General features: G+C 44.3%; 1 protein-coding gene across 2 annotated transcripts; it reads right to left on the bottom strand.

Moving 5' to 3' along the window:
- Positions 1-37: 37 nt before the first annotated feature.
- Positions 38-24,108, bottom strand: CASC3 (CASC3 exon junction complex subunit). 2 transcript variants are annotated; one of them, XR_003430305.1, is made up of 15 exons: positions 23,785-24,108; positions 23,392-23,419; positions 23,007-23,044; positions 11,485-11,643; positions 11,244-11,395; positions 10,292-10,468; positions 8,887-9,572; positions 7,485-7,549; positions 7,070-7,184; positions 6,730-6,828; positions 6,262-6,476; positions 5,523-5,645; positions 5,274-5,337; positions 4,676-4,801; positions 38-470 (listed from the first exon to the last, which is right to left on the bottom strand). XR_003430305.1 is itself a non-coding variant. In XM_027094402.1 (14 exons), the coding sequence occupies exons 1-13, from the start codon at positions 24,013-24,015 to the stop codon at positions 5,314-5,316; spliced, it is 2,112 nt and encodes a 703-aa protein (XP_026950203.1). In that variant the 5' UTR covers positions 24,016-24,108; the 3' UTR covers positions 3,078-4,801; positions 5,274-5,313. The 2 variants fall into 2 exon arrangements, 1 of the variants encoding a protein (XP_026950203.1); XM_027094402.1 differs by lacking the exon at positions 38-470 and having other exon boundaries at positions 3,078-4,801.
- Positions 24,109-25,322: the final 1,214 nt, after the last annotated feature.

The raw sequence follows: 25,322 nt of genomic DNA, 5'->3' as shown, positions 1-25,322 counted from the left end.
GCCAGGCTTCAACTTGGGGCTGACCGCGAGGGAAACAGTAAGGGCTGACCGGCATTGGGTTCAGAGCAGACGCAGACATTAAGGACAAGGGTGAGGGAGTAATTTACCAATGGAGAGGGGGTTCCTGGCTCGAGGCTTACGAGGACTCTTGGTATCATTGCAAAGAACCAGGCTGAACCTTGACTCACCTACCTGTATTCAGGTGAGGCCTACAAAAATTGCTGATTGGGTGTCCATCACTCTCGATCTCGGTTGTGTGCTCTGTTGCCATACTCACTGGAATATGTGGTCTTTATCTTGCTTCTGTAAGAAGGGATGGGAAGGCCTCCGGTGCATTGGCATTGGAACTGGGGGCGGTACCCATCTGCCCTTTCTGGTAGGGCACCATAGGTGGTGAGGGCCTGGCCTGTGGGAGGCAGGTACTGGCAGGCAGGTAGGAGCCAGGTAGGGAGCAGCAGGTTGTGGCAGGTCTAATTAGGGTGAAGAGAAGAGACAGTAGGCAGGTGGAGGAGGAGACCAGGGGCACAAGGGCACCTGAGCCTACTGGCAGCAGGAGGAAGCAGAACCCTGGAGATGGGTGACAAGCTCTAGAACTGCCAACCAACACCATCAGGCATAGAGAGCCCCTCCAGAGGTGACATAACCATGGAGTGGGCAAAGTGGTACCGAATTTGCACTCCAAATAATCCTTAATCCTGATCCTATGCCCAGATCATTCTGTCCCTAAGGGTACACTGTCCCAGGAGGAGGGGTGTATAGAGACACGCGCAGTGTAAGCACATCAAGGTTAAGGTAACAAGGTGGGAGAGTAGCACCAGGCAACAGACGGGTCGAGGCTCCTTGGACAATGCCCCACCTCTGTTTACCGTGCACGGACCAGGCAGGGACAGGAATGCTAAAGGCTGGGAGTGGTGGTAGAACTGAATAGGGTGTGTATTACACATGTGTCACTGTGTGTGCTTATCTGGTCCTACGTGTACAAGAGCATGTGTTCACAGAAATAAAGCTTTGTACACCCATCTGTTTGTAGATTTGCAAAAAGGAACAGTAAAAAAAAAAAGAGAGCACAATTTTGGCTAAGAAGCTAGAATAAATATCAAAGTATCAGTTTCCTGGACCCACTTTATTGGATACCCTAATATCCCTGGGGTTAAGAGGGGAAACTGGCTGGAGTGGCTTGGAGCTCCCCAGGCATTTTATGAACCAAGTAAGAAGAGGGGAGGGCTCCACTCCCAGCACATGCCACAGTTACCAGATTAAACTGGTTGCCTTGGTAACGTCCTCTCTGGGCAGGATCTGGGATTGTCGGCTAGGAAGGGGGAAGAATTGGGCAGTGTGGAGGGTGTAGGGGCTGCAAATAAAAGGGTCAAAGAGACTTCTGGAAACGGGAGTGTGGGGAAACAGGACCTCAGCACACTCCAACTACTCAAGGATGTCAGGCATAGACTAAGTTCAAGACCTTGAATCAGAGAGGAAAACCAGCATCGAGTTATGGTCCTCCTAGAACAGCAGTGGTTCTCACACCAATTGCACACTGTAATCCAGGGAACTTTTCAAAAATACTGTTCCCCAGGCCACACCTCAAATCAATTAAATCAGATCTCTGAGGTAGGGCCAAGGTTTATGGTATTTTTTAAAAGATCCCCAAGTGATTCATATAGCCAGGGTTGAAAATCACTGCCCTAGAGGGACAACCCAACCTAAGTGGGCTGCAGATGCTGGGAGACAACTTGGGGATTCTAAATCCTTGGCTCTTCTGAGTCTCCCGTAAGGCCTGTGCGCCGACCTTGTGGGGAGGATTGTTGGCAGGGCATCTACACTCCATGAAGAAATAGAGGGAGAGAGGGTGGTATGAATAACACCTGTGAGGAGACGGAGGCAAAAAACTGTGAGAGCCCAGCCCATGGACTTCTGGAAGGGGGTAGGGCAGGGCTACCTAAGGCTGATCCGTCTGCCCCTTAACACTCTCGCCTTCTTTCTGCCCACTGAGAGGCAGGCCGGGAGGGCAGAGAACCTGGGGGCTTTGCTGAGCTTGAGTTTCTTCTTGCTGAGCTGGTTACCAGGGCAACAGAGAGAGCAATGGGATCTAACTGCAGGACTGGAGAATCAAGAGGCAGGGGTGAGGGGGAAATATCATGCTCATTCCTCCTGCCAGCAACGCACCCCCAAGGCTGGCTGGCATCCTTTGGATGACCCCAAGAGATCAGGCCCATAGTTACCCATCACTCTGCAGAGGAGAAGGTAAGTAAACTGACATGAGTCAAAGAGGAATTAGGGCTGAGGGTCAGAAGAGTCAATGGTTCTCTGGCTGTGGCAGCAGCACCAAAGGGTATAGGAGGGAGTCCCAACTGTCATTTTAAGATGCACCATGATGCCCATGCCCCCAGTGTACAAAGACTTGTGGGACCCAAGGACAGATGCTGCCAGCTCCACACTGAATTCAACTGCTTCCCCACATCAGGGATAGCCTTTGTAGTAAACTTCCATACCACCCAGGATCTGGAGGATCTGCAGGAGGAAATAGGCAACTCAAAGCTAGCTACCAAGTGGCCTAGGTAACTGGGAGTGTGAGCCAGAGCTGGTCTTTCAATTGCCCCTCTTCTTTACTTGTACTGATAGGAGCCTCTCTCTACACTGTGGTCCTTGATACTTCAGTGCCAGCTCAAATTTTCCTTTTCAAGAGGACAGCTAGCTATTTGCACCTTCCCCTCATCCAAGACCTGGTACAGTTGTATTGATATGTGGGGCATCACCCTGGGAAACTTACTTGCCAAGCACAAAGGAAGGCATGAGGGTAACTAGCTGTTCATGTAGGTAAGCAACATCTCACTAGATTTTCTGTCCCTTGCACTTCCAATCTAAGAGACTGCATATCCTGGTGTCTATGTGGCAATGGGGTTAAGAAAATTAATAGGGAGTACAGTCATTTGTGGCCTCATAGTGGGGGGTCTTCACCTCTCTGGGCTTCCATTTCACAATTCTGAGTTGGCTCAAGCTGGGACTGCGACTCTAGGGAATCAGGGGGTCCCCTTCCCTCCCTCCCAAATCAAGACCCATGCAAAACACTGGCAAAGGAGCCAAGTTTACATGTCTAAATTTTATTTTCTCCAAGTCACAATGCCAATCACATATGTGCACCCTTTAAAACAGTAACAAACAAGAACAATACACATGGAGAAACTCTTGCAACAAAACACAGTGGACCAACAGAGACAACTGTCACAGTGTCTTAAGGTCTGGGAATCTGGGCATGTGGCCCACTGGCTTGAGGAGACATCTTCAGGTTTAAGGCAAAGGGAACAGCCTACAAAAGGCACAACCATCAGCCACCCCTGGAACAATCTCTTAGTTGTTTCCTCCTTGGGGGTTACAGTTTGAGTGCCTCTTTCCCCTCCCACCCCTGTGACTCAGAGTGGTTAAGCCAGCTGCTGAAGAGAAGGAACAGAATTAGTGACATTACTTGGGGAGAGACACAGCTGCCACCTTCTCCCTCAGGTTCTGTAGAAGGACAGGGACAATGGCCAAGTTACCCCTGGCAGTCACAAGTGCTGCAATAACAGGAATCTCTTCCAAAGAGGCAGCAGGGGAGTGGTTCAGCGCCATAGATAAGAAGGAAAGGAGGGAGGAGCCCTTGCCCTGAAAAGTGACTGGCGTCCTTAGGCTTTAGGCCCAGGTGTGGTACCCTCTGTCTGCAAGGACAGGAGTAATAAAACTTAGGGAAAACAAGGTAGTAACATCTAAAACACTTGTAGCAGGAAAGACACGGAGAAGAGCAATTGCAAAGGACAGGGAAGACCGCTGGCTGGGTAATATCTGCCTCTAGAGAGATGCATTGGTCCATAGCAACTGGAAGGGGTGTGGTAGAAAGGATGTAAAGAAAAGCAGAGCCCTCTAATTCCACTTACCTCAAAGACTGAGCCCTGAGGACTGTGTGAATACACACCCCTAAGGTGCAAAGGGTCTCACTCCACCCTCCCTTTCTCACTAAAGCATCTAGTTTGCCATCTCTCTCCACTGTTGAGACTTTGCCCTTAGTAGAGAAGTGAAGTCTACCAGAGTACAGAGACTGATGAAGGCCCAGAATTCTAAAAACCGAAGTCAAGAAGAAGGACTCCTACCACACACTTTGAGATCTTCTCCACAACGGGACACTCTGTGCAGACAGCTATGTTTCCATAGAGTTAGAAGAGTTAAGAGAGTCCAAGTATACAATAACAAAGGCCAACCAAAAATGAAAGGCCAGCTCTTTGTAGACTTGGTGGGGGAAGACTGGCTGGTAAGGTCTCAATTATCTGGGATGCAGGGAAGAGCCAAAAGGGAACCCAGAGAAGCTAGCAAACCAGAGAATGAACTTGTTTCATTTAAAGGCAGAGAGAGAGAAGGGGGCGGGGTGTGTGTGTGTGTGTGTGTTAAAGGAATATTAATTTAAGAATAGCAAGCCAGGCTTTAAAAACGAACATCTTAGAAAACAAAACAGGATGGAGCTTCCCTGGGAGCAGCAGATGCTTGAATTTCCCAGGAGAAAGTGAAGAAGAGCAAAAGATGTGGGCTCCTAGATGTAGACTCAGAAGCCTGGGCTGTCTGGATCTCTGCTCCTCTGAGCACAGCCAAGTCAAAGAAAGACTGAAAACGGGAGGAAGTCCACTTGCTTCTCCCTTTCTCCAACAGAGCCTACCCTCAGAGGAAGGCAGGGGTTCCCCCCATTCAGCTGCTTGCTGGTAGGAGCCATCCTATATCTTCGAAGCCCTCCTGGTAGTAGACAGCCAGTTGTTTTCTATCCTGGGTTCTCACCTCTGCTGTCCTGACAGGGGTGAGAAAAAGGGAAGAACCACCAAAGTGTTAGTGGACCTTTTGGGTATTTATAAGCTATTTCCAAAAAGCCACATTTCTAAATAATGTATATTAAAGTAATATCCCTAAAACAAAACAAAACAATAAAACCCCCATGGTCTTTCTCCTCCATGACCTTTAGAATTAGCTCTGCTGTAACACCTCAAATTTAGATTTCCCCTTTCCTTAATAAGGAATGCCCTCCTGCATTTTTTCCTTCCAGCTTCCCAAATAAAATGCTACCAAATTAACAGTGGTTTTTACTCAACCCTGCTCAGTGCATTCATAAAACAAAGAAACTGGCAAATTCTGGGACTCCTCTAAGCCTCCCCCTGAGATATCCCATGATTACAATTTGGAGCACTAATTAGGTGACTGTTCAGCAAGTAAGCATAAGCATTAGTTTTAAGAATGTTCTGAGTCATATTAAGTTGTACACTTACTTTTATACGATGTTAGATTTAAAATATTCAGAAATTCATATTAACTGGAACCCCTGCTTACAACCTGAAATAAAGTTGGAATTTGTTATCAGGTCATTATTATTAAAAAAAAAAAAAGAAAGAAAAGACCATTTTCCATAGAAACACACCCAGAAAAGGAGAGAAATCTGAAGAAAAGGAAAGCCCACTGAGGTCGGATGTGCCCTAAACATCCCTTGTTTAGAGCTGCTTCCCTAGGAGCTCTCATACCTCAGGTGGTGGGGGCTTGATGGTGACTGGCTGGGGAGTCCTCCGGGGTGGGGAGGGCTTTGGCTGCACCTGCTGCTGGGCGGGGTTATAGTAGGTCACTCCTCCATATACCTGTGATGGGGCCTGGGACCCCAATAAGCAAGGAGAAGAAAAAGGAATTAATTCATCCAAACTATGATAAACAGGAAACATTATTCAGGCACAAAAATAAGAGCACTGAGGAATTTATAATTTTTTAAATCTCTAAGCTGCCCCCCTTTAAAATAATTATTCATTTCTGCCTTAATATGTCCTAATAGGGTTCTTACTTCTTCAAAGTACTACCCAGCTTTCTCTAATTCCTACCATCAGCTGACAAATGGAAGAAACTGAGCTCAGTGGTGACACTCCAGATGCCACATGGTGTCAACCTTCTGGGAGTTAAACAGTACAGGGAGGGGTAGGGCTGGTAAGTAGAATACAACTTCATTATGCAGTTGAATAAACAGCAGACATGCGCACCTAAGACATACTAAAATACTTGAATGAAACACCATTAAAGAAACGGAAGAGAATAAACAGATGATGGGCATCACATAAGCTGCATTTCTAGCTCCTGACCACCAAGAGGCGTCCTGACACCACATGCAAATCAGTGGCATTGAAATGTTCTCTCCAATTCCTTGAGCATTCTCCTCATACTATATTCCTGTCTGATTTAAAGGATGTGTACTTAGGAAAATCTCATTAGCCATCTCACCTGTGTGTTAGGATATAGATGAGGCGGTGGCGGGGGAGGCAGTGCCCCTGGAGCATAAGGGTAACTGGGATTACCAAAGTTCATGACGCCTGGAGCAGAAAAGTAGGTAGGAGCAAGCAACTGCTGAGGTGGTGGCTGTCCTGGAGCCATGGACACTGGTGGGGGATAGAGGCCTGGATTGGGCAGAGGTGCCGGTGTCTGGTGGGGATGTAAACCTGGACAATAAGAAAACAAAAACTGAAATAAAAGGTAACACCATTTCCATGGGATGGCCTGGCTGAACTGCTCACCACAAACTGCTCAGGATGGAAGTCCTCAGGATGGACCCAAGAGGAGTTTGTTGCCCAAGCAGCCGAAGTGGCCAGCTTCATTAGCAAGCAGCACAGAGCTCAAGAGGATGGGGTTTGTGAAGCCCCCAACACATATCCTCACGTACTGGAAGCATACAAGCAGAGGCGCAAAGCTTACCTGGGTGGGGAAGGTGCATTTCTGGCTGCACAATCATGCCCTGAGGAGGCAGTGGGGCAGGGCTGTCACCATGGGTATAGATTGGTCCCTGGAACTGCACTGTAAGATATCACATTGGGACTCTCATAAACCCTCACTCTTCACATCACATGGACAAGTCTCCTTGACCCCCAAGCCCTTTGAAAAGATGTTCTCATTTCCATGTGAAGAAAACAGCAACCAGAGAATGTTTGTTAACCACAAGGAGAGGTCAGAAGGGAAATTCAGGAGGCAGGAGGCTGGTCTCTTAGTTCACTTCACCCTGCCAAGAAAGATACTCCAACAATAAAAATAAACTCACATGGATCATAGTAATGTCCCTCCATGATACTGATGTGCACAGGAGGGGCAGGGGGCTCCGGCACAGGTCTTTGCCGTTGAGATGAATAGCGTTTGGCTCGCCCACCCTGGACACCCTGAAATAAAGAAAGAGGTTTGAGCAAGAAGACTTCCAAAAGGCTGACTCTTGTATCATGTCCCACCCTCCTTTAGGTACTGCAAAACACTTACTTGGTACATGGCAGTGTTAAAAAAAAGTATTTGCAAAAAGAATTGAAAAACCAATAAAAAAGCATCAAGATCTAAACCCAAACCCTGTACCCTACATTTAGGGAGACCCAAATTAAAAGGGAAACATGCGAAAACTGACTTAGTTTAAACAGTGAATGAGCTGTGACATGCAACCCCCTGCATGTGCCCCTTTCCCCCTTCTGTACCATTTCTTCCATCCGGTTAAACTGAGGTGGAGGTCCTGCTCCCATGTGTATGTGGTTGGGCATACCTGTAATACACCAAAAAAGTCACTGCTGCAGAGCAGACAGATGTGAATGGGACTCAAGATACCATCAAGAAAGTGACAGGCTGAAGAATCCCAACATGGGGAATGGCTTTCTTCCTTTAAACTAACAAAATTCCTTTTAAACTATCTCTGCTTCCTGTCAACTCCAGCATTTGGAAATTTGCCCCCATTGCCTGCCACCTTAATACAGCAATAAAACCTCTGAACATGAAAAAAAAATTACTTCAGTAATGCAATTCAGAAAATGCAAGTTCAAAATTTTCCCATCAAGTATTTCCCTGAACAGAATCCCTGGGAGGTTATAATTAGCATATTACATTATCAAACATCTTGAAAAATCTCAGCCCTGAAGTCTCCGAGTAACAACTAGAGAGGTGAGGATGTTCTAAATCTACCTGATTATTCCTGGCCACAGAGGTCTGGGCTAGAAGTATAGGAAGAGATTCCCCTCTGGCTGAAGATGACTCAAGACAAGAGGGAATGTTCTAGAGACTGTCTTCCAATGGTAATAAGGCATTGGTAGGAGAGTGTACTCCTCTATCCAAAGATCAACTCCAGGTCCAGTTTAGGCTACCCTGGTTTTCGGTGTTCAAAAATTACGCACACCAGATAAGAATGCAGAAATTGCCAGTCCAAATGAGGATTTCCAATCTTTGAGTTCGATTTAGATTTCAGAAACGAAGGAAAAGATCCTCTAATCTATCTGACTGGAGGAAGAAAAAAAGGATAGGGGAGAGGGGTGGTAGATAGGTCCTAGTCACTAGCACTATGTTGTCCAACAGGATATCCACTAGCCACATGTGGTTATTTAAATTTCAATTAATTAAAATTAAAACTTCAGTTTCTCAGTCACTCTGGCCATATTACAAGTATTCAAAAGCACCATCAGTACAGAAAGTTCTACTGGGCAGCCTGGCTCTAGAAGACTGAGGAAATTAGAGAGGCTTTCCTTTCAAAAAGATTAGGAGATACTCATCCAAATTCAAATGCAGTTTCTGCCTTGAAACATTTAACCATTAGTTCAAATAATAAGAACTGCCTTCTTCCACTTTTTCTACAGCGACTGGTAACGGATTCTGTACTCAGGAGCTCAGTACTGATGACTGATCAGTTAATAGTAAGCAAAGTAGTGGGGTAGTCTTGTGCAATAGATAAAACTGCTCTGAGGTTTTTGAATGAATATACCTATGAATCCATCTGTTTCTTGCAGTTAATGAAGATATTGTCAGACACCACACCTCTGAGAGACATAAGTCCCATGCCCCTAAGTCCAATGATACAAAGGGGAAAAAGCGAGTCACTATCCCTAAGGTACCTACTCCGAAGCTCACGTGATTGCAGGAATGAAGGCTGCCCTGGGCTCCAATTCTGTTCTGTTATATTTAGTTGTGCCACATCTTGTTCAAGTCCACCTGTAGTAGAATCCACTGGAGCCTCCCAGTTCCCAGTCTTAGCAGGTGGAGGAGGCGTAGTTTCTGGGACTGGAGGTGCTGGGGTCAGCCCTTCAGGTGGAGGGGGCACCTCCTCTGCAACCTTGACTGCATCTCCAGCTTTGACCCTGGTTCTTCTTGCCCGGGAATAGGATTTCTTCTCAATAGGCCTGTCAGGAGCTGGTGGTGCAGTGTCAGGAGCAGGATTTGGTATCTCTGGGGCTGCCTCTTCCTTCTCAGGACTACCAAGCACTTGAGCATCTGCTTCTGGAGATGGATCCCTTACTGGAGTCTGCTCCAGGCGCCGTGACCGGTAACTAGTCTCATGTTTAACAGTCTCACCAGACCTGCCAGCATGCTGCCCGCCAGCTTCCATAGGCCTAAAACCAGCACAACCTTCCTTGAAGCCTCCAGATCGAGAGTAATTCCTGGCAGCAGACATGCGGCCAGTACCTACAGCATTCCTGTTGATAAATGTCCTTGGTGGTAAGGTGCCCCCAGGACCCTGGTGGCGATGGGACTTATTTGGCCGCTCCCCAATCCAGTTTGGATCTCTTTGTGGAGGACTCCCAAACCTGAACAAATGGAACAGAGAAATAACAAAAGGGACCACTAGAGACATAAACTGAGGGTCAGGGAGACTTCCTATATTCCTCACCCAATTACGGGCCAGAATAGCATTTTTTTTTTTTTTTTTAATAATAGTGTTTATTTATTTTTACTTGTTGACAGTTTGCTTTATTTATGGCTGTGTCGGGTCCTCGTTTCTGTGCGAGGGCTTTCTCTAGTTGTGGCAAGCGGGGGCCACTCTTCATCGCGGTGCGCGGGCCTCTCACTATCGTGGCCCCTCTTATTGCAGAGCACAGGCTCAGTAACTGTGGCTCATGGGCCCAGTTGCTCCGCGGCATGTGGGATCTTCCCAGACCAGGGCTGCGAACCCGTGTCCCCTGCATTGGCAGGCAGATTCTCAACCACTGCGCCACCAGAGAAGCCCCCAGAATAGCATTTTAAAAAGCAGAGACCTGGGCTTCCCTGGTGGCGCAGTGGTTGAGAGTCCGCCTGCCGATGCAGGGGACACAAGTTCGTGCCCCAGTCCGGGAAGATCCCACATGCCGCGAAACGGCTGGGCCTGTGAGCCATGGCCGCTGAGCCTGCGCTTCCGGAGCGTGTGCTCCGCAATGGGAGAGGCCACAACAGTGAGAGGCCCGCGTACCGCAAAAAAAAAAAAGCAAGAAAAAAAAGCAGAGATTTTCTCCTGTAAATATCAATAGTGTAGGCTCCAAAATTTCCTCACCTGGGTTTCCGAATTCTTCGGGGTTTGATGTCATCAGGATTGTGAGCTGAGCGGATATCATAGCCATAAAGAGCAATGAGCTCCTGTCGGGACTTTGGAGCCTGTTCATCTTCCCGAAACTTGTCATGCTCCCAGCGACCCTCATCCTTCCACAGCTTTCGTTGACGTCCCTTGGGTCTGGTTGAAACCAGGGATAAGTGTCTTAGGTTGGCAGATTCTGCCAAGTAAAGATGTTCATGGGGCTTCCCTGGTGGCACAGTGGGTGAGAGTCTGCCTGCCGATGCAGGGGACACGGGTTCGTGCCCCGGTCCAGGAAGATCCCACATGCCGCGGAGCGGCTGGGCCCGTGAGCCATGGCCGCTGAGCCTCACGTCTGGAGCCTGCGCTCCGCAACGGGAGAGGCCACAACAGTGACAGGCCCGCATACCGCAAAAAAAAAAAAAAAAAGATGTTCATGAAATAAACAGGGTTGGGCAGGGAAACAGTAGGAACTCAGGTATTCTCTCCATCTTTCCCAACAGGCTATACAAAACAGGCCTTCCAAAAGCAAGAGTGAATCACAGCACCTCAGGGCCTGCTGGGCTCAAATGTAACAGGAATAGAAATGAGGAGAGACTTCACTTCAAACTACTCAGCACTCTGGAAACATCTCTCTCCTATAAGGCCACCTATGCAAGTATTTCAGATCCCAGAGGTTTTGAGCCTCAGATTAAAGAAGGCAGTGGAAGTGTGGCTCTGGATCCCAGCTCCTCCACCAAGAGTTACTAAATATTCTAAGCCTTACTTTCCTCATTTGTACAAGAGGGATAATCACAGTACTTACCTTAAAATGTTGTGAACAGTAAATGAGATAATACAATTAAAATACTCAGCAAAGTGCCTGGCATATATTTCAATAGTAAGCACTAAATACATACTAACATACTACAGAGCAGTGGCAAGTGGCTGTTACCTGACTTCCTCCTCCTGAGTCTGCCCTCGAAGATCATGCTCAAAAAAGAGCCCTTTCCGGGGTATGTATGCTGGGTTCTTCCGATCTTCATCATCATCCAAATGCTTAGGGCCATTTTTACCAACTTTGTTCTCCACAGGCTCTGTGCTCTCCTATCGGACAGATAAAGGACTCCTTACTCACTCCAAAGTTAAGAGCTCCTATTCCAGAACCCAAATGGAGGCCTTTGGTGGGTACTAACCTGTCCATCCCCACTTTGCCTCTCTCCAGTCACAGTGCCTTTGGTATCAGGCTTTTCTTCCCCCTTCTCGTCTTTTGCTGAAGAATTAGCAGCATCATTGGCTTCTGATTTCAGCTCCACTTTGGAGTTTTCCTCTTCACTGTACTCCCCTTCATCACCCTGAAAAAAGTTTCCCTGTCAGCTGTGGAGATAAGATCTGAATGGTGTATTTTAAAATTTTCCATTTTTTAAAAAAATTTTCCATTCTTTAGGAAAACATTTTCTAACGAATTAAAAGCAAACACATCAATATTCTTACTAAAATTTCTAGAGAACAGAAACATTGTTAAAAAAATTAAAAGCACATTAAAAATATATATATACAGGGAATTCCCCGGCGGTCCAGTGGTTAGGACTCCATGCTCATGCTTTCACTGCCAAGGGCCTGGGTTCAATCCCTGGTCAGGGAACTGAGATCCCACAAGCCGTGCAGTGTGGCCAATATATATATGTATGTTTATATAGATTCCTGTAAGTTTTCCAGGAAGAAATGCAAGGGTCTGTTAACAGCAGCAGCCTCTTTCATTCACTAAGCTTATTATGATAATCATTCATGATGTCAAATCGTGCTGTACACCTTCAACTTACACAGTGCTGTATGTCAATTATACCTTAATAAAACTGGGAGAAAAAAAACCCAAAAACCAAAAACAGTGGCAGCCTCTGGGGAAGAAGCCCAGGGGATATGGATGGGAGGCTTTAAGTGTCTAGCATACAGAAGGAGCTTTATCTTTGTTGATAATTTCTCTCCCTCTCAATGAATCGTCTCTTTAAACATGCAGTGCCTGATAACTACACTCTAACTCAAGCTGTTAATTCTCTCATCTCAAAATGGCTTAGAACAGAGATTCCCAACCTTTTAGATTATATGAACCCCTTTTTAGGATCTAAAATTTTCATGGATCCCCATGAGACAATAGCTCAGTATAGTATCCACAAATTGAGAAAACATGTAATGACAAACAACTGCTATACATTCAATAATACTTTTAAATACATTTATATTTTATTAATTCATATATATATTCAATAATAGTAGTACATAAAGGTGGGAGATGTCGATTTGGTCTACAGATAATGAGAACACAGCTAGTGAATTTGCAACCCTTTATAATAACTCCATGATTTCCCAAGGCACTATTACTCTCAAGTTGGGAAATAGTGGCTTACATTTTTTATGTCTATGATATAAATACTAAATTTTCTGTAGCGTGAGAGCCCCTTAGCAACAACTCTGTCCAGAATAAAATTATAAAATTATGACTTGGAAAACATTAGAAGGACTTGTACAATCACTGCACCTGAGAAATGAAAAAAATTAAAGCCCAAATGCTCTCTCTCCTCTCCACTTTCTTCCCTCTCTTAGCACAGCAAGATTGGATAATCCAATCAATTATACTTCAATTAAAAAAACAAACAAACAAACAGGGGCTTCCCTGGTGGCGCAGTGGTTGAGAGTCCGCCTGCCGATGCAGGGGACACGGGTTCGTGCCCCGGTCCGGGAAGATCCCACATGCTGCGGAGCGGCTGGGCCCATGAGCCATGGCCGCTGAGCCATGTGGCTGGGAGAGGCCGCAACAGTGAGAGGCCCGCATACCGCAAAAAACAAAAAAACAAAAAAACAACTGGATAATCCTGCTTGTGACATAGAAGTGTTAGGTCTGCCCATACAAAGAAGGGTCCCTTAGGCCATCCTTTAAATAGGGGCCACTAGAAAGGGTTAGGCGATAGAGGTGTATCTAGTTCTAGGTAGGGAAAGGGAGCAGCTAAGGCTCCTGCTAAGGGGGCTGGCTTTAGACTAAAGTTACTCTCATATCCTTGTCATTCCAAGATTTGGACCTAAGGAGGCAGGGCTATAGGCCAGGGGAGGTAGGTTTAGAGACCTATGAGGACACAAAGAAATGGATTCAAGGGAAGGTAGTTTAGTCCCCACTGCTGGGTTAACATGTAAGGGTATCAATATACCTCTGCCCCTCTGGTATATTCATGTACACTGGTCTCTTATTCTCCTACTGGGTCTGACACTCAATCTGTACCAGACCCTCTCCTGACTCCAGGTCCAGGATGGCCTCAGGAATCTGATCAAAGATACTCACTGAGACTCCTGATGAAACAAGAAGCTCTCAAGTTCTAAGTTTTTGACCTTTTTTCAAATAGGGCTAAGACTGCTGACTGGCCCAGACTAGTCAGTTAATTCCCCTTCCCCTTTATTCCCTGCTCAGCATCAGGGCGTTTCTGCCTCTAAGTGTTTTGGGTTAGGAGTCCCAGGAAGGTGACACTGCTATGAAACCACAGAGTTCAGGGAGACTGCTTGACCACACCCACACTATGAGAACCACACCTTTACCTACAGCTTTTTAACAACCGAGTACCCTTGATTCTTCCCATTTCTCCTCAATCACAAGAAGTTTTCTCTCCTCTTGAGCTGGGAATAGGTGGGTGGTAATCATTCAGTTCTTTCCTTGGTCCTATGTTCCCTGCAGGTTCTGTAGCAGAAATTGCAAGAATCTTGCTTGGGGGACCTCCCTGGTGGTCTAGTGGCTAAGACTCCACATTCCCAATGCAGGGGGCCCAGGTTCGAATCCTGGTCAGGGAACTAGATCCCACATGCCACAACTAAGACCTGGTGCAGCAAATAAATAAATATTAAAATAATAATAATAATAAAGATTTCATCTTTAAAAAAAAAATGTCTTCCTTGGTGTGTATGTGACCTTAATTCACTACTCCCCCCCCCCGCCCCAACACTGACTAAATTCAAACACCTTAAAATAGTATCAGCATGATTAATGAGAGAACTTTGTTTTACGCTCTATCCCCTCTTAGTCTGTGGTGGAATGCCAAATGAGGCAACTCTTTTATTCCAAATGAGAAACTAATTTCGTTTCCAGGGCAGGACAGAAAGATACAAATAGCACAGTGCTGAGGAGACTCCAAATTAGCATCAAAGTCTGGTGTAATGGAAGCCAAGGTGCTACCCTAGAGTCAAGCTTCTTCAGCTATGGGCTGACATCAAAACCCTTTACCCTACTGCTGACTCTCCCATTCAGTGAACACCCTTCCCAACCCTAAAGCCTAGCTTTCTACTGAAGCAAATGCTTCCCTGGCAGAATTCTCATGCAAAGGTTTTAGCTCATTTTTTCATTCCCCACATATTTCAGAGTAAGAGGTCGACCTGATATCTTCCTCATTCTCAATGTCTCTTCCAGATCTAACTCCTCTGCCTCATTTAAAAATTTTTAAAATTTTTATTGTTTTTAATTTATTACTTATTGAAGAATAGTTGAATTATAACATGCTAATTACTGCTGCACAGCAAAGTGACTCAGTTATACATATATAAACATTCTTTTTCCTATCCTTTTCCATTGTGGTTTATCACAGGATACTGAATATAGTTCCCTGTGCTATACAGTAAGATCTTGTTGTTTATCCATTCTATATATACCAGTTTGTATGTGCTAATCCCAACTCCACCTCATTTTAAACTGCTGTTTCTCTGAGGCTTCTATCACCTAGCTATACCCTGCTTCTCGAAGGTTAGGATTACACCACTTCACTTTTATGAAAGACCTACAGTAGCACTTGTTTTCACAAACTGAAAGAAACTTGAAGATAATTTTTGTTTTAAGAAAAAAGGCAAAAGTGAAAATTGTACTCAGTGTTTTGTTTTGCAGTGAGCTGTCATACTGGCAGCTCCACACCCCAAGCAGAAATAGTGGCACCACCAAGCTCCTGCCCTGGGAACTACACTCAGCCTCTCAGCATCAAGCTACCACAGCTTTGAACTGTGTCTGTGAGCATCCGTGCTTTATGTCGATTTATTCTGTGCATCCCTTGGCAAGATGTGTCCTAAGGTAATTGCTTCTTTGCTTTAAGCCATTTCAGCTCACAGGGACACTCTATCAGACCAAGGGGGAAACCTGTACCTCTATGCCTCTGCCTGGGTCCACCTTGTCATTAATTTGAAGACTATGGCAAGGAGCTCACAGTTTTCACCTCCACTTTGGTCATCCACTTCCACGTACACACTTCAGTCTTACCTGGAACTGCTATATACATTTTCTTTTTTTTTAAGTAAACCTGATCTACTTTTAAAAATCTTAAATTTAAACACCTCAGACTTTGATCAAAACTGCCACATGGGGGACTTCCTTGGTGGCGCGGTGGTTAAGCATCTGCCTGTCAATGCAGGGGGCACGGGTTCGAGCCCTGGTCTGGGAAGATCCCACATGCCCTGGAGCAACTAAGCCCGTGTGCCACAACTACTGAGCCTGCACTCTAGAGCCCACAAGCCACAACCACTGAGCCCACGAGCCACAACTACTGAAGCCCATGCGCCTAGAGCCCGTGCTCCGCAACAAGAGAAGCCACCACAATGAGAAGCCCGCGCACCGCAACAAAGAGCAGCCTGCACTCCCCGCAACTAGAGAAAGCCCGCGGGCAGCAACAAACACCCAACGCAGCCAAATATATATATATATAAATAAATAAATTTATTAAAAAAAAAGCCACATGGAAAAGAATGAAGTTAGACTCTTACCTCACCCCTTATACAAAAATTAATTCAAAATGGATCAAAGAGCAAAAATATAAGAGCCAAAACTATAAAATTCTTAGAAGAAATCATGACTTTGCATTTGGCATGGATTCAGCAAAAGCTTCTTTGATATGACACCAAACACACAAGCAACAAAAGAAAAAACAGATATATTGGACTTCTTCAACATTGAAACCTTACACCATCAAGAAAGTGAAAAGACAACACACAGAATGGGAAAAAGTATTTGTAAATCATATATCTGATAAGAAACTTATATCTAGAATATATAAAGAACTCTTACAACTCAATGATAAAAAAAACACCCAATTAAAAAAAGGACAAGGTATCTGAATAGCCACTTCTTCTAGGAAGATACACGAATAGCCAATAAACACAAGAAAAAATGCTCAACATCATTACTCATCAGGGAAATACAAATCAAAATGAGATACCGTTTCATACCTACTAGGATGGCTGGAATCAAAAAATCAAGACAATAATAAGTGCTGTTGAGAATGTGGAGAAACTGGAATTCCCATACATTGCTGCTGAGAATGTAAAATGGTGCAGCTGCTTTCGAAAACAGTTTTGACAATTCCTCAAACAATTAAACAGTTACCACATGACTCAGCAACTCCACTCCTAGGTACACAACCAAGAGAAATGCAAACATACAACCACACAAAAACTTGTACACTAATATTTACAGCAGCATTATTCATAATAACAAAAAAACAGAAACTCAAGTGTCCATCAATGGATGAATGGATAAACAAAATGTGGTATATGCATACAACGTAGTATTATTCAGCCATAAAAAGAAATGAAGTACAGGGGACTTCCCTGGTGGTCCAGTGGTAAAAAATCTGCCTTCTAATGCAGGGGGCACGGGTTTGATTCCTGGTCAGGGAACTAAGATCCCACATACCACAGGGCAACTAAGCCGGCGCGCCACAACTACTGAGCTCACGCGCCTCAACAAGAGTGCCTGTGTGCCACAAACTACGGAGCCCACATGCCCCAACTAGAGAGAAAATCTGCACACCACAACTAGAGAGAAGCCCGCACACTGCAAAGAAAAATCCCACATGCCTCAACGGAGACCCTGCATGCCGCAACTAACAGCTTGGATGAAAACCTTGGAAACATTATGCTAAGTGAAAGAAGCCAGTATATTATATTATGTTGCCATATAATATATGATTCCATTCATATAGAAGGCCAGAATAGGGAAATCTCTAGACACAGAAAGTATATTTGTGGTTGCTTAGGGCTGGAGCGAACAAGGATGGAGGAACTGTGGGGGGCAAGTGACAGCTAAAGGGTACAGAATTTCTTTTTTTCTTTTTAAGATTTTTTTGATGTGGACCATATATGTATATTTTAAATTAATTTATTTTTTGGCTGCATTGGGTCTTTGTTGCTGCACGTGGGCTTTCTCTGTGGCAAGCAGGGGCTACTCTTCATTGCAGTGCGCAGGCTTCTCATTGTGGTGGCTTCTCTTGGTCAGCACAGGCTCTAAGTGCATGGGCTTCAGTAGTTGAGGCACGCAGGCTCAGTAGTTGTGGCTCGCAGGCTCTAGAGCGCAGGCTCAGTAGTTGTGGCACATGGGCTTAGCTGGTCCGTGGCATGTGGGATCTTCCCGGACCAGGGATCAAACCCACGTCCCCTGCATTGGTAGACGGATTCTTAACCACTGCACCACTAGGGAAGTCCCCAGAATTTCCTTTTGAAGTGATGAAAATGTTCTGAAACTGACGGCGGTGATGGTCACGCATACCTGTATATACTAAAAACTGTAGAACCGTACACTTTAAAGGGGTAAGTTGAATGGCACATAAATTATATTTCAATAAAGCTGTTAAAAAAAAAAACGAAAACCCGCCTGTTATTCCTGTTCTTCCCCAATTACTCCTTTACTCTCTAGTCTCCAATTTCTTACGTCATCCACTCCCTTGACATTTCTACCTTTTCCCTACCGATCAGTCCTTTCCCACATTCACTTTCCTCTCTCAACTCTGTGACCCCTTCATTTCAATCACTACTAGTAATTCCCTCAAGTCCCCTACTCCCATGTGCCCAAGACTGGATCAACTATCTTTTTCTAAGCTTACAACCAGACTTCTGATCATCACTAAAGGGAGTTAAAAAAAAAAAAAATCATACAACTTCACCCATCAGTGCCACCTCCAACCTCAACTACTCAAACTTCCTTTAGTCTCACAATTCCTACACTGCCCTTCCACCAACAACCATTCTTTACGTTTTTCCTTCTACTTCACAAGGAAAACAAAACAAAGGGCACACCAGCTTCCTCCCCATATACCTTTGCTTCCCACTTCTCTATAATTACAATGGAAGATGTTTCCTATTTCTTCTCATGTACTCAGTCAAGGACACCAATACACGCATTACCTATCCCCTCCCTTTTCTCTCCCTTTCTACTGATTTCTTCAACCTTTAGCCATACTTTATTCTCCAACTTAAAAAATAACACCAAACCCTCTCTTGACGTTACAGCCTTCTTTCCAGCTACCAGCTCTCTAGCCTCCCCTTCATAGGCTAATTTCTTTAAAAAATTTTCTTGGAAAAAAAAAAAAAATTTTCTTGGAGGATTCTGCGAAAATGGCAGCAGCATAGTTTTTGATCTCTTCAAATCTCCACATGAAATGGGAGCAAGATCAAAACCCTCTGGATAACATTTACAACAAAACTAGGTTACAAGCTATCCCCCAGGACCCAAAATATAAGCACATAAGAGCAAAGCATCAACAGCCACAAGACATGCATCAGATTGGTATCAGTGCTGGAAAAAGCAGAGAGCACTAAATGGACCTGAAAACAGAAGAACCCTGAACTAGTCAATAGAAAGCAAAACTGAGAATAACAGTTGAAACCAGAAGGGGTTTTACTGTCTCCAATAGAATGTGTGTTTAAGGGTCCTGCAGTAAGAAGGTCTGAAAGGGTTAGAGCAGTCTAACCCTTCTGAAATCTTAAAACCAATCTAGTTGCCAGGGCTCCCCTCTAGGAGAGTAACACACTGAAGATAAAACTGTTGAAAAGGGAATCAAATTCAGCAGAAGAGGGATAAAAGGAATGAAGGAAAGAGAAGGTCCAAAACAAGTTAGAGAAGGGAACAAAAGCAGAAAATCTCAGAAAGTAAGCCATCATATATATATTTTTTAACACTACAGAAAAACAACTGAAGAGGGAGCTCTATGAAGTTAGAAAAAGTTACTCTGAGCCGTACTTCCTTCGAAAAGATCAGGAAAACTAATTTTTAAAATCAACAAAGGAAAAATACAGAGATCAAATCCCACATAAACTTGCTATGAGAAAAAAAAAAAACGTAGAATAGCATTCCTACAATGAAAGCATGCCAAAAAGACATGCATATCATATCAAAATTGTAACTTCTATTTCAAAATGAGCAAAAAAGACATTAATATTATATAAGGCATGAAAGAACATCAGTCAGAATTAGAAAAATCCAAAAATGAAATGAAAGAACTCATTCATTCAAAGGGAGATATTAGAAATTAAAAAAAAAAATTCATTTCAAATACAAAGTCTAAAACTAGAAGGAACACAAACAACACAAACACAACAATAATGCCTTATGAGAAATTAAAAGTGAAAAGGAAGAAAATATTTAAAAATCAACAGAAAATGAAGAAACAGATATAAAGGATTACAGAAGAAGGGTCAAACACTGAAGACAGGAAAAGAATATTGGGATAGAAGTTCCATGACATACTGTAGAGCACATCTCATACCTATGAACACTGATCCAGAATGACCAACTCCAGGACAAATTCTAATAAATTTATTGGACTTAAAGAAAACATACTGGGAATATCTAGACAAAAATAGCAAGTGACTTATAAGGGAAAGAAAATCAGGTGTTCACCAGTCAGTCCGGTGCAAGATAAAAGCTCTGGGTCACACTGGTATTTTTCCAAGGGTATCATGGAAAGACAATTTGCAAGAAATACAAAGGACAGAGAGAGCATGCTGAGTTGTACTATGAATGAGTGACCACCAAAATCTTTTCAATGGATACACTGTAAAGAAAAGAAAGGGATGAAAAACTAAACTGCAGACTAAGAGATAGATCAAAATTTTAAAAATAGGCAAGACTAAAGTGTAGCATCTAGGTATATACAGTTAGTAATCAACAAGAAATTCAAGCAAGTAACATTACAAGGAAAGGCAAGATATCAAGTCTACTTCTCTAATCTAGACAAGTGCTGTCCAACAGATCTTTCTGGGATGATGGAAATGTTTTTATTTATGCACATGTGGCTACTTAAAATGTAGCTACTGCAACTGAGGAGCTGAACTTTTCAGTTTAATTAATTTAAATAGCCACATTTGGCTGGTGACTACCCTATCAGACAGAACAGAACTACACCTCTCTCTTAAATTTCAGACAATATATACTAGATATTGCCACATCAAAGTCCTACATGTTCCTCAATCTCAAAACAACCAAAACTTAACCCAACACTGTCCTTCCTGAAATCTCCTCCCACTGTGGTCTGTTTCTTAGTGAATAACACCATTCATCAACCTGGGAATCCCTTTGAGTCCTCCTTAATTCAGGCTCCACATTCAATCAATCAAGAAGTTCTGTTAGTATCACCAAAATATCTCTCAAATCTATGTCTTGCTAGTGCCACTGCCATGTCCCTTCTTTAGGGCACCATCATGCTCCTTGGACTATCCTAATAACCTTTTAACAGCTCTGTCTCCAGTCTTGCCTCATCCACAATGCATCCTCCACACTTAAGCCTCCAACAGCCTTTCTTTCTTTGCTGTTAGAGTAACATCCAAACTCATTTATAAACAGAATGGTAAACTCCTATAAAGTCACAAGCACCAAACCTCACTGAACACTCCATACTGCCTGGCAGTCTTTCTGATGTTTCTGTTCTCTAGTGACAACTGCAAACATTCCTCACTCCAAAACCTCTTATCTCCTTTTTACTCTTTGCAGATAACTTTACCATTGACTTCAAAGAAAATAAATCATCTCATCAATCACCACATTCTGTCAATTCCATAGCCTAAATAACTGTCAGTGCTGTCCACTTCTATTTTCACTGCCACCACTCCACTCCATGCCACACTTACTACTTTCCTAGACTTCCACAGTAGCTTTCTTAACTAGCTTTGCTGTCTCTAGTCTTGCTCCCTTCAGATCAACTCTCCCCACTGCACACAAAATAATGGTTATAAAAATAATAATTCTAAAATATTACTGTGCCTCAACCTGGGATCTTGTTAACATACAAATGTCTGAGTCTTCCCTCCCTCTGCAAGATTGTTTCAGTAGGATTTTTTCATGTAGGTGTTCCCTGGATCTGACAAACACTGCTTTAAAATTTAAGTCTAATTCATAACCTGTATCACACTCTTGTTTAAAACCCTGGTACACTTTTTTACTTCCTTAGAATAAAATCCAAATAGTTTTCAACCTGGCTTATAAAGTACTTTAAAATTTGGACTGAGATTCATCCTTACCACCAGTCATACTAAACCTTTCATATCCTCCAACTCACCATGGAGTCCATCCCTTCTAGACCTTCTTTCCACACTGTTCCCTCTGCTTAGAAAATTCTACCTGGCTAACTCCTACTCACCCTTCAGGTCTCTATTTGAACATTCGCTCCTGTAAACATTTCCAAACACCCTAAACCCAGTTAGTTGTTCCTGCTATGTGCTCCCAAAGCACCATATGCTTCCAATAACATGGCATTTACCAAACATTATTGTAATTACTTAGTTAACTGTCTATATTTTCCCCCTCTGACCTGGAATGTACTGCTAAGTTCCATGAGGGCAGAACCATGCCTGTCTTTTATTCCAGTGCCTAGTACAGCTCCTGGCTCTGAGCAGGCACTTAATAAAGAGAAGGAACAAGTAATCCCTGCATGATCTGGCCCCTACTCACTAATATGCCCTTATTTCTTGTATCCATCCTGTCCCGACAATGTTCCAGCCACACCAAACTACTTTCAAGTTTCCAAATATTTAATCTTCTCTCCCGTCTCTGGGCTTTTGTAGCGGTTGTTCCCTCCGCCTAGAACATGGCTTGCTTGGCTAACTCCATTCATTCTCCTCTGACAGCCTAAGATGGACTCAGTACCCGGCCATTAACACCCTACTTAACCCTATCCCCTAGCAGTTGTCACCAAGTCCTACGATTGCCTCACTGTTTGTCTGACTTCCTTATTAAGTTGTAGGATTCCTAAAGATAGGAACTTTGTTATATCTGTTGCATCTCCCGGGCTTAATGGAAAGTCTAATATGTAGCAACAGTTCTATAAAATTTATAGAATAAACCTTTGATCCACAATCCAATTCCTCCTTATATCTCAGGGCTCTGTTCAACAACTCCAGTAAACAAATAGCCATTCTGATAGCGTCTCTAGTAGTTTATCCAATCAAAACAAGTAAGTTCACAAACATTTGGCTTAGGGAAGCTTTCTGCTAAAGACAGAAAACCTTATCCATAAACTGAGAAATGTTTCTGACACAAACCACTCAGAATCCTACCCTTTTAAGGTCTTCAGATATACTCAGAAAAAATATCCAACTGGCTGGCTTCACTACCTAGGCATCATGAAATGGAGTGTCAAACAACCTGTAAAAGGCTTCAAAATGTTCTCATTCTCTCATTTAGAACCTTATTTCCTTTAGATAGGGTGAAAAGCCAGCTATTAACAGTATAACACATGTGGCCTGAAGAAGCTTACACCAAGCTTCCCTCCCTATAACTGAACAAGACCCTTTATAATAGTTTTCAGAAGCACAAATGAAGAATGCACGAGAGGAGTAACAAGTAGGTGATGGTACTTTTGAACCACAGGTGCGTACAGTTTTTAAAATACACTTTCCAACCTACACCATAGGAAAAAGAAACTATCACACTCACTTCTGAGTCTTCTGCACTTTCATAATCCGAGAGAACAGCTGAAAGGAAACAGAAACATGTAAAGAAAAAAAATTCAACACAAGTTATTATAATTACATCTCCCGACTGCCTGTTGCGGATCAAGCTAAAGCTCTCATTTAATTCTGACTTCAACCTATGAGGGAGATAAAATTACAGTCCCCATATCCAGACTGAAAACAGGTTCAAAGAATGACTTTGACTTTCCCAAGATCATACTGCTAAAACGTACGCTTTTAAGCTCTATGCTACAAAGAGCCACTTTGCGGCACCCTCCCCCAAATCCTTACAGTCTGAGAGGATGTCAATTGCTGGAAACAGCTGACCTGAGTTTATGGGCAAACAACTCTGTCAGGATGCTACTCACCATCGCCCTCGATGCCATCTTCACTCTCCTAAAAGAAAGGAAAAGACATGGGTTAGTTCTGTGATTTCCAGAGGATGAGAGCTGAAAACCGAACACAAAATGGTTGGAAAGGGGCACGAGGAAAGGTACATCTTTAACAAGCAGCATCCGAGGGAGGTCCCGTCTATTCACCTCCAGTCCCAATTTCTGAATAAACATCCACTACCCATCCGCAGAAGCTCTGCCCTCCCCCCACAAACCGCTCCTCCTCGCTTGGGGCTCCGGAGGCAAACCGCACTGGGATAGCTCTCTTCTCGAACACGTTACGCCTCAGCATCTACCGTCAACTCCCAGCCTCCCATCTTCACCTACACCCCGCCCGCCCCCCGGCCCGCCCCGCCCGCGCGCACTCACACACTCCGACTCCTCAGCGCTCTTGGCGCCCCCGCTCTCCAACCGCCGCAGATGAAGGGCCCCGGCTCGGCCTCCGCGCTGGGAAAGGAGAGAGCCACTGCCGCCGCCTCCAGCGCTACCACTACAGCTCCCGCCGCCCCGCGCCGGGGAACCGCCGCTGTCTGAGCCGGAAGCACCAGATTCTTCGTCCTCGGTGTCCTGCGAAGCGCGCTGCCGCCGCCGGTCCGCCATCTTACGGAGAACAGCCGCCGCCGGCCAGCTCCTGACGTACCCCGCCCGTCGCAGGGGCTGCCGGGAAGCTCGAGACCTGGTCCCAGCATGCTTCACTTGCGGCGCTGATCGCCTGGCTCTTCAGAGGGAGGGGCTGGGGGCGGAGCTGGCGCGCTGCGACAAGTTTGCCGGCGAGCGGGATTGCGTAAGTCGGTGACGTGAGGGGGCGTGACGCGGCCCCTGACTTCCCCCGGTAGGGCACCGGGCAAGGGGGGAGTTGCACTCGGGCAGCCTCCTTCGGCTCCACGCCCGGCCATCTTGGGCTTTCTGAGTGGATATCGTTGACCTGTCACAGCTTCACTGCGGCATTGGAGTTGTTTCATGATTTTCTTTTTCGTTTCTACCTACGTTTGAAGCAGATCGTTTGACTGAATTCGTTTGCTTGGTAAAATCACGAATCAAGGGAAACCTCTGAAGCCGTTGTGCTGCATCAGATTTGTTACACCAGCCCATTTTAAGCTAAAGGGCGGAGGAGAAACCAGTTGTCCGTAGTGAAGCCCGAGGATTTAGTGTTGCAGCACTACAGTGTTTTCCCTTGTATTCTCATTTACTCTTCCCTCTTCAAGTGTCTTCCCACCCCAGCCATCACCTCTCCCAAAGCGCAGGCTGGTATGATGGTAATCTTACCAAGATTTTAGAACCGATTTTAAAAAAGAGAATCATAGGAATGGGCATTTGGTTCAATATCCTGACATGATTTCCTTCTTGTTAAGGGCATGCCAGACGGGTAGATGAGGGAATGCTGAGATTTTGGCAACACATTTTTCAGCAATGAAAAAAATCGGTATATTTGTTTTGTACCATAATAAAAACATATAAGAAGCGTAAGCTATTAGTGCACCTACGGGAGTACACATTTTAATAATACACACCAGAGAAAGGTCACTATCATAGCACAGGATTCTGTCCTGTGTAATGCTTTTACAAATGCTATGGTTAAGGATACTGATGTTTATCAAATTTATAGACAATATGAAACCAGAAGGTATTCTGAATGCCTTCAGAGATATAATCAGGATCCAAACAGATCTCAGCTGGTTAAACAAGTGGTCAAATGTGACAACTTGTAAATACAGCTCCAGAAACCAACTGCCTGAGTTCAAAATGGAGGATGTGTGATCTAATAAGTGTTAACAGAAAGAAAAAAAAAAAAAAGACCCAGAGGATCCTATCTATCTCAAAGTAAATTGATATAGTAAAGCTGCCAAGTTTAGTGTCTAAATAAGGAAAGTGATAGTCTGCCACTTTGCCTTTCAGTTGTTTGGTCT

Source organism: Aethalodelphis obliquidens, unplaced genomic scaffold (assembly GCF_003676395.1).
Source record: "Aethalodelphis obliquidens isolate GAN/ISIS:26980383/991018 unplaced genomic scaffold, ASM367639v1 scaffold89, whole genome shotgun sequence".
Classification (NCBI taxonomy): Eukaryota; Metazoa; Chordata; class Mammalia; order Artiodactyla; family Delphinidae; genus Aethalodelphis; species Aethalodelphis obliquidens.
This window is presented reverse-complemented; position numbering and strand designations above follow the sequence as displayed.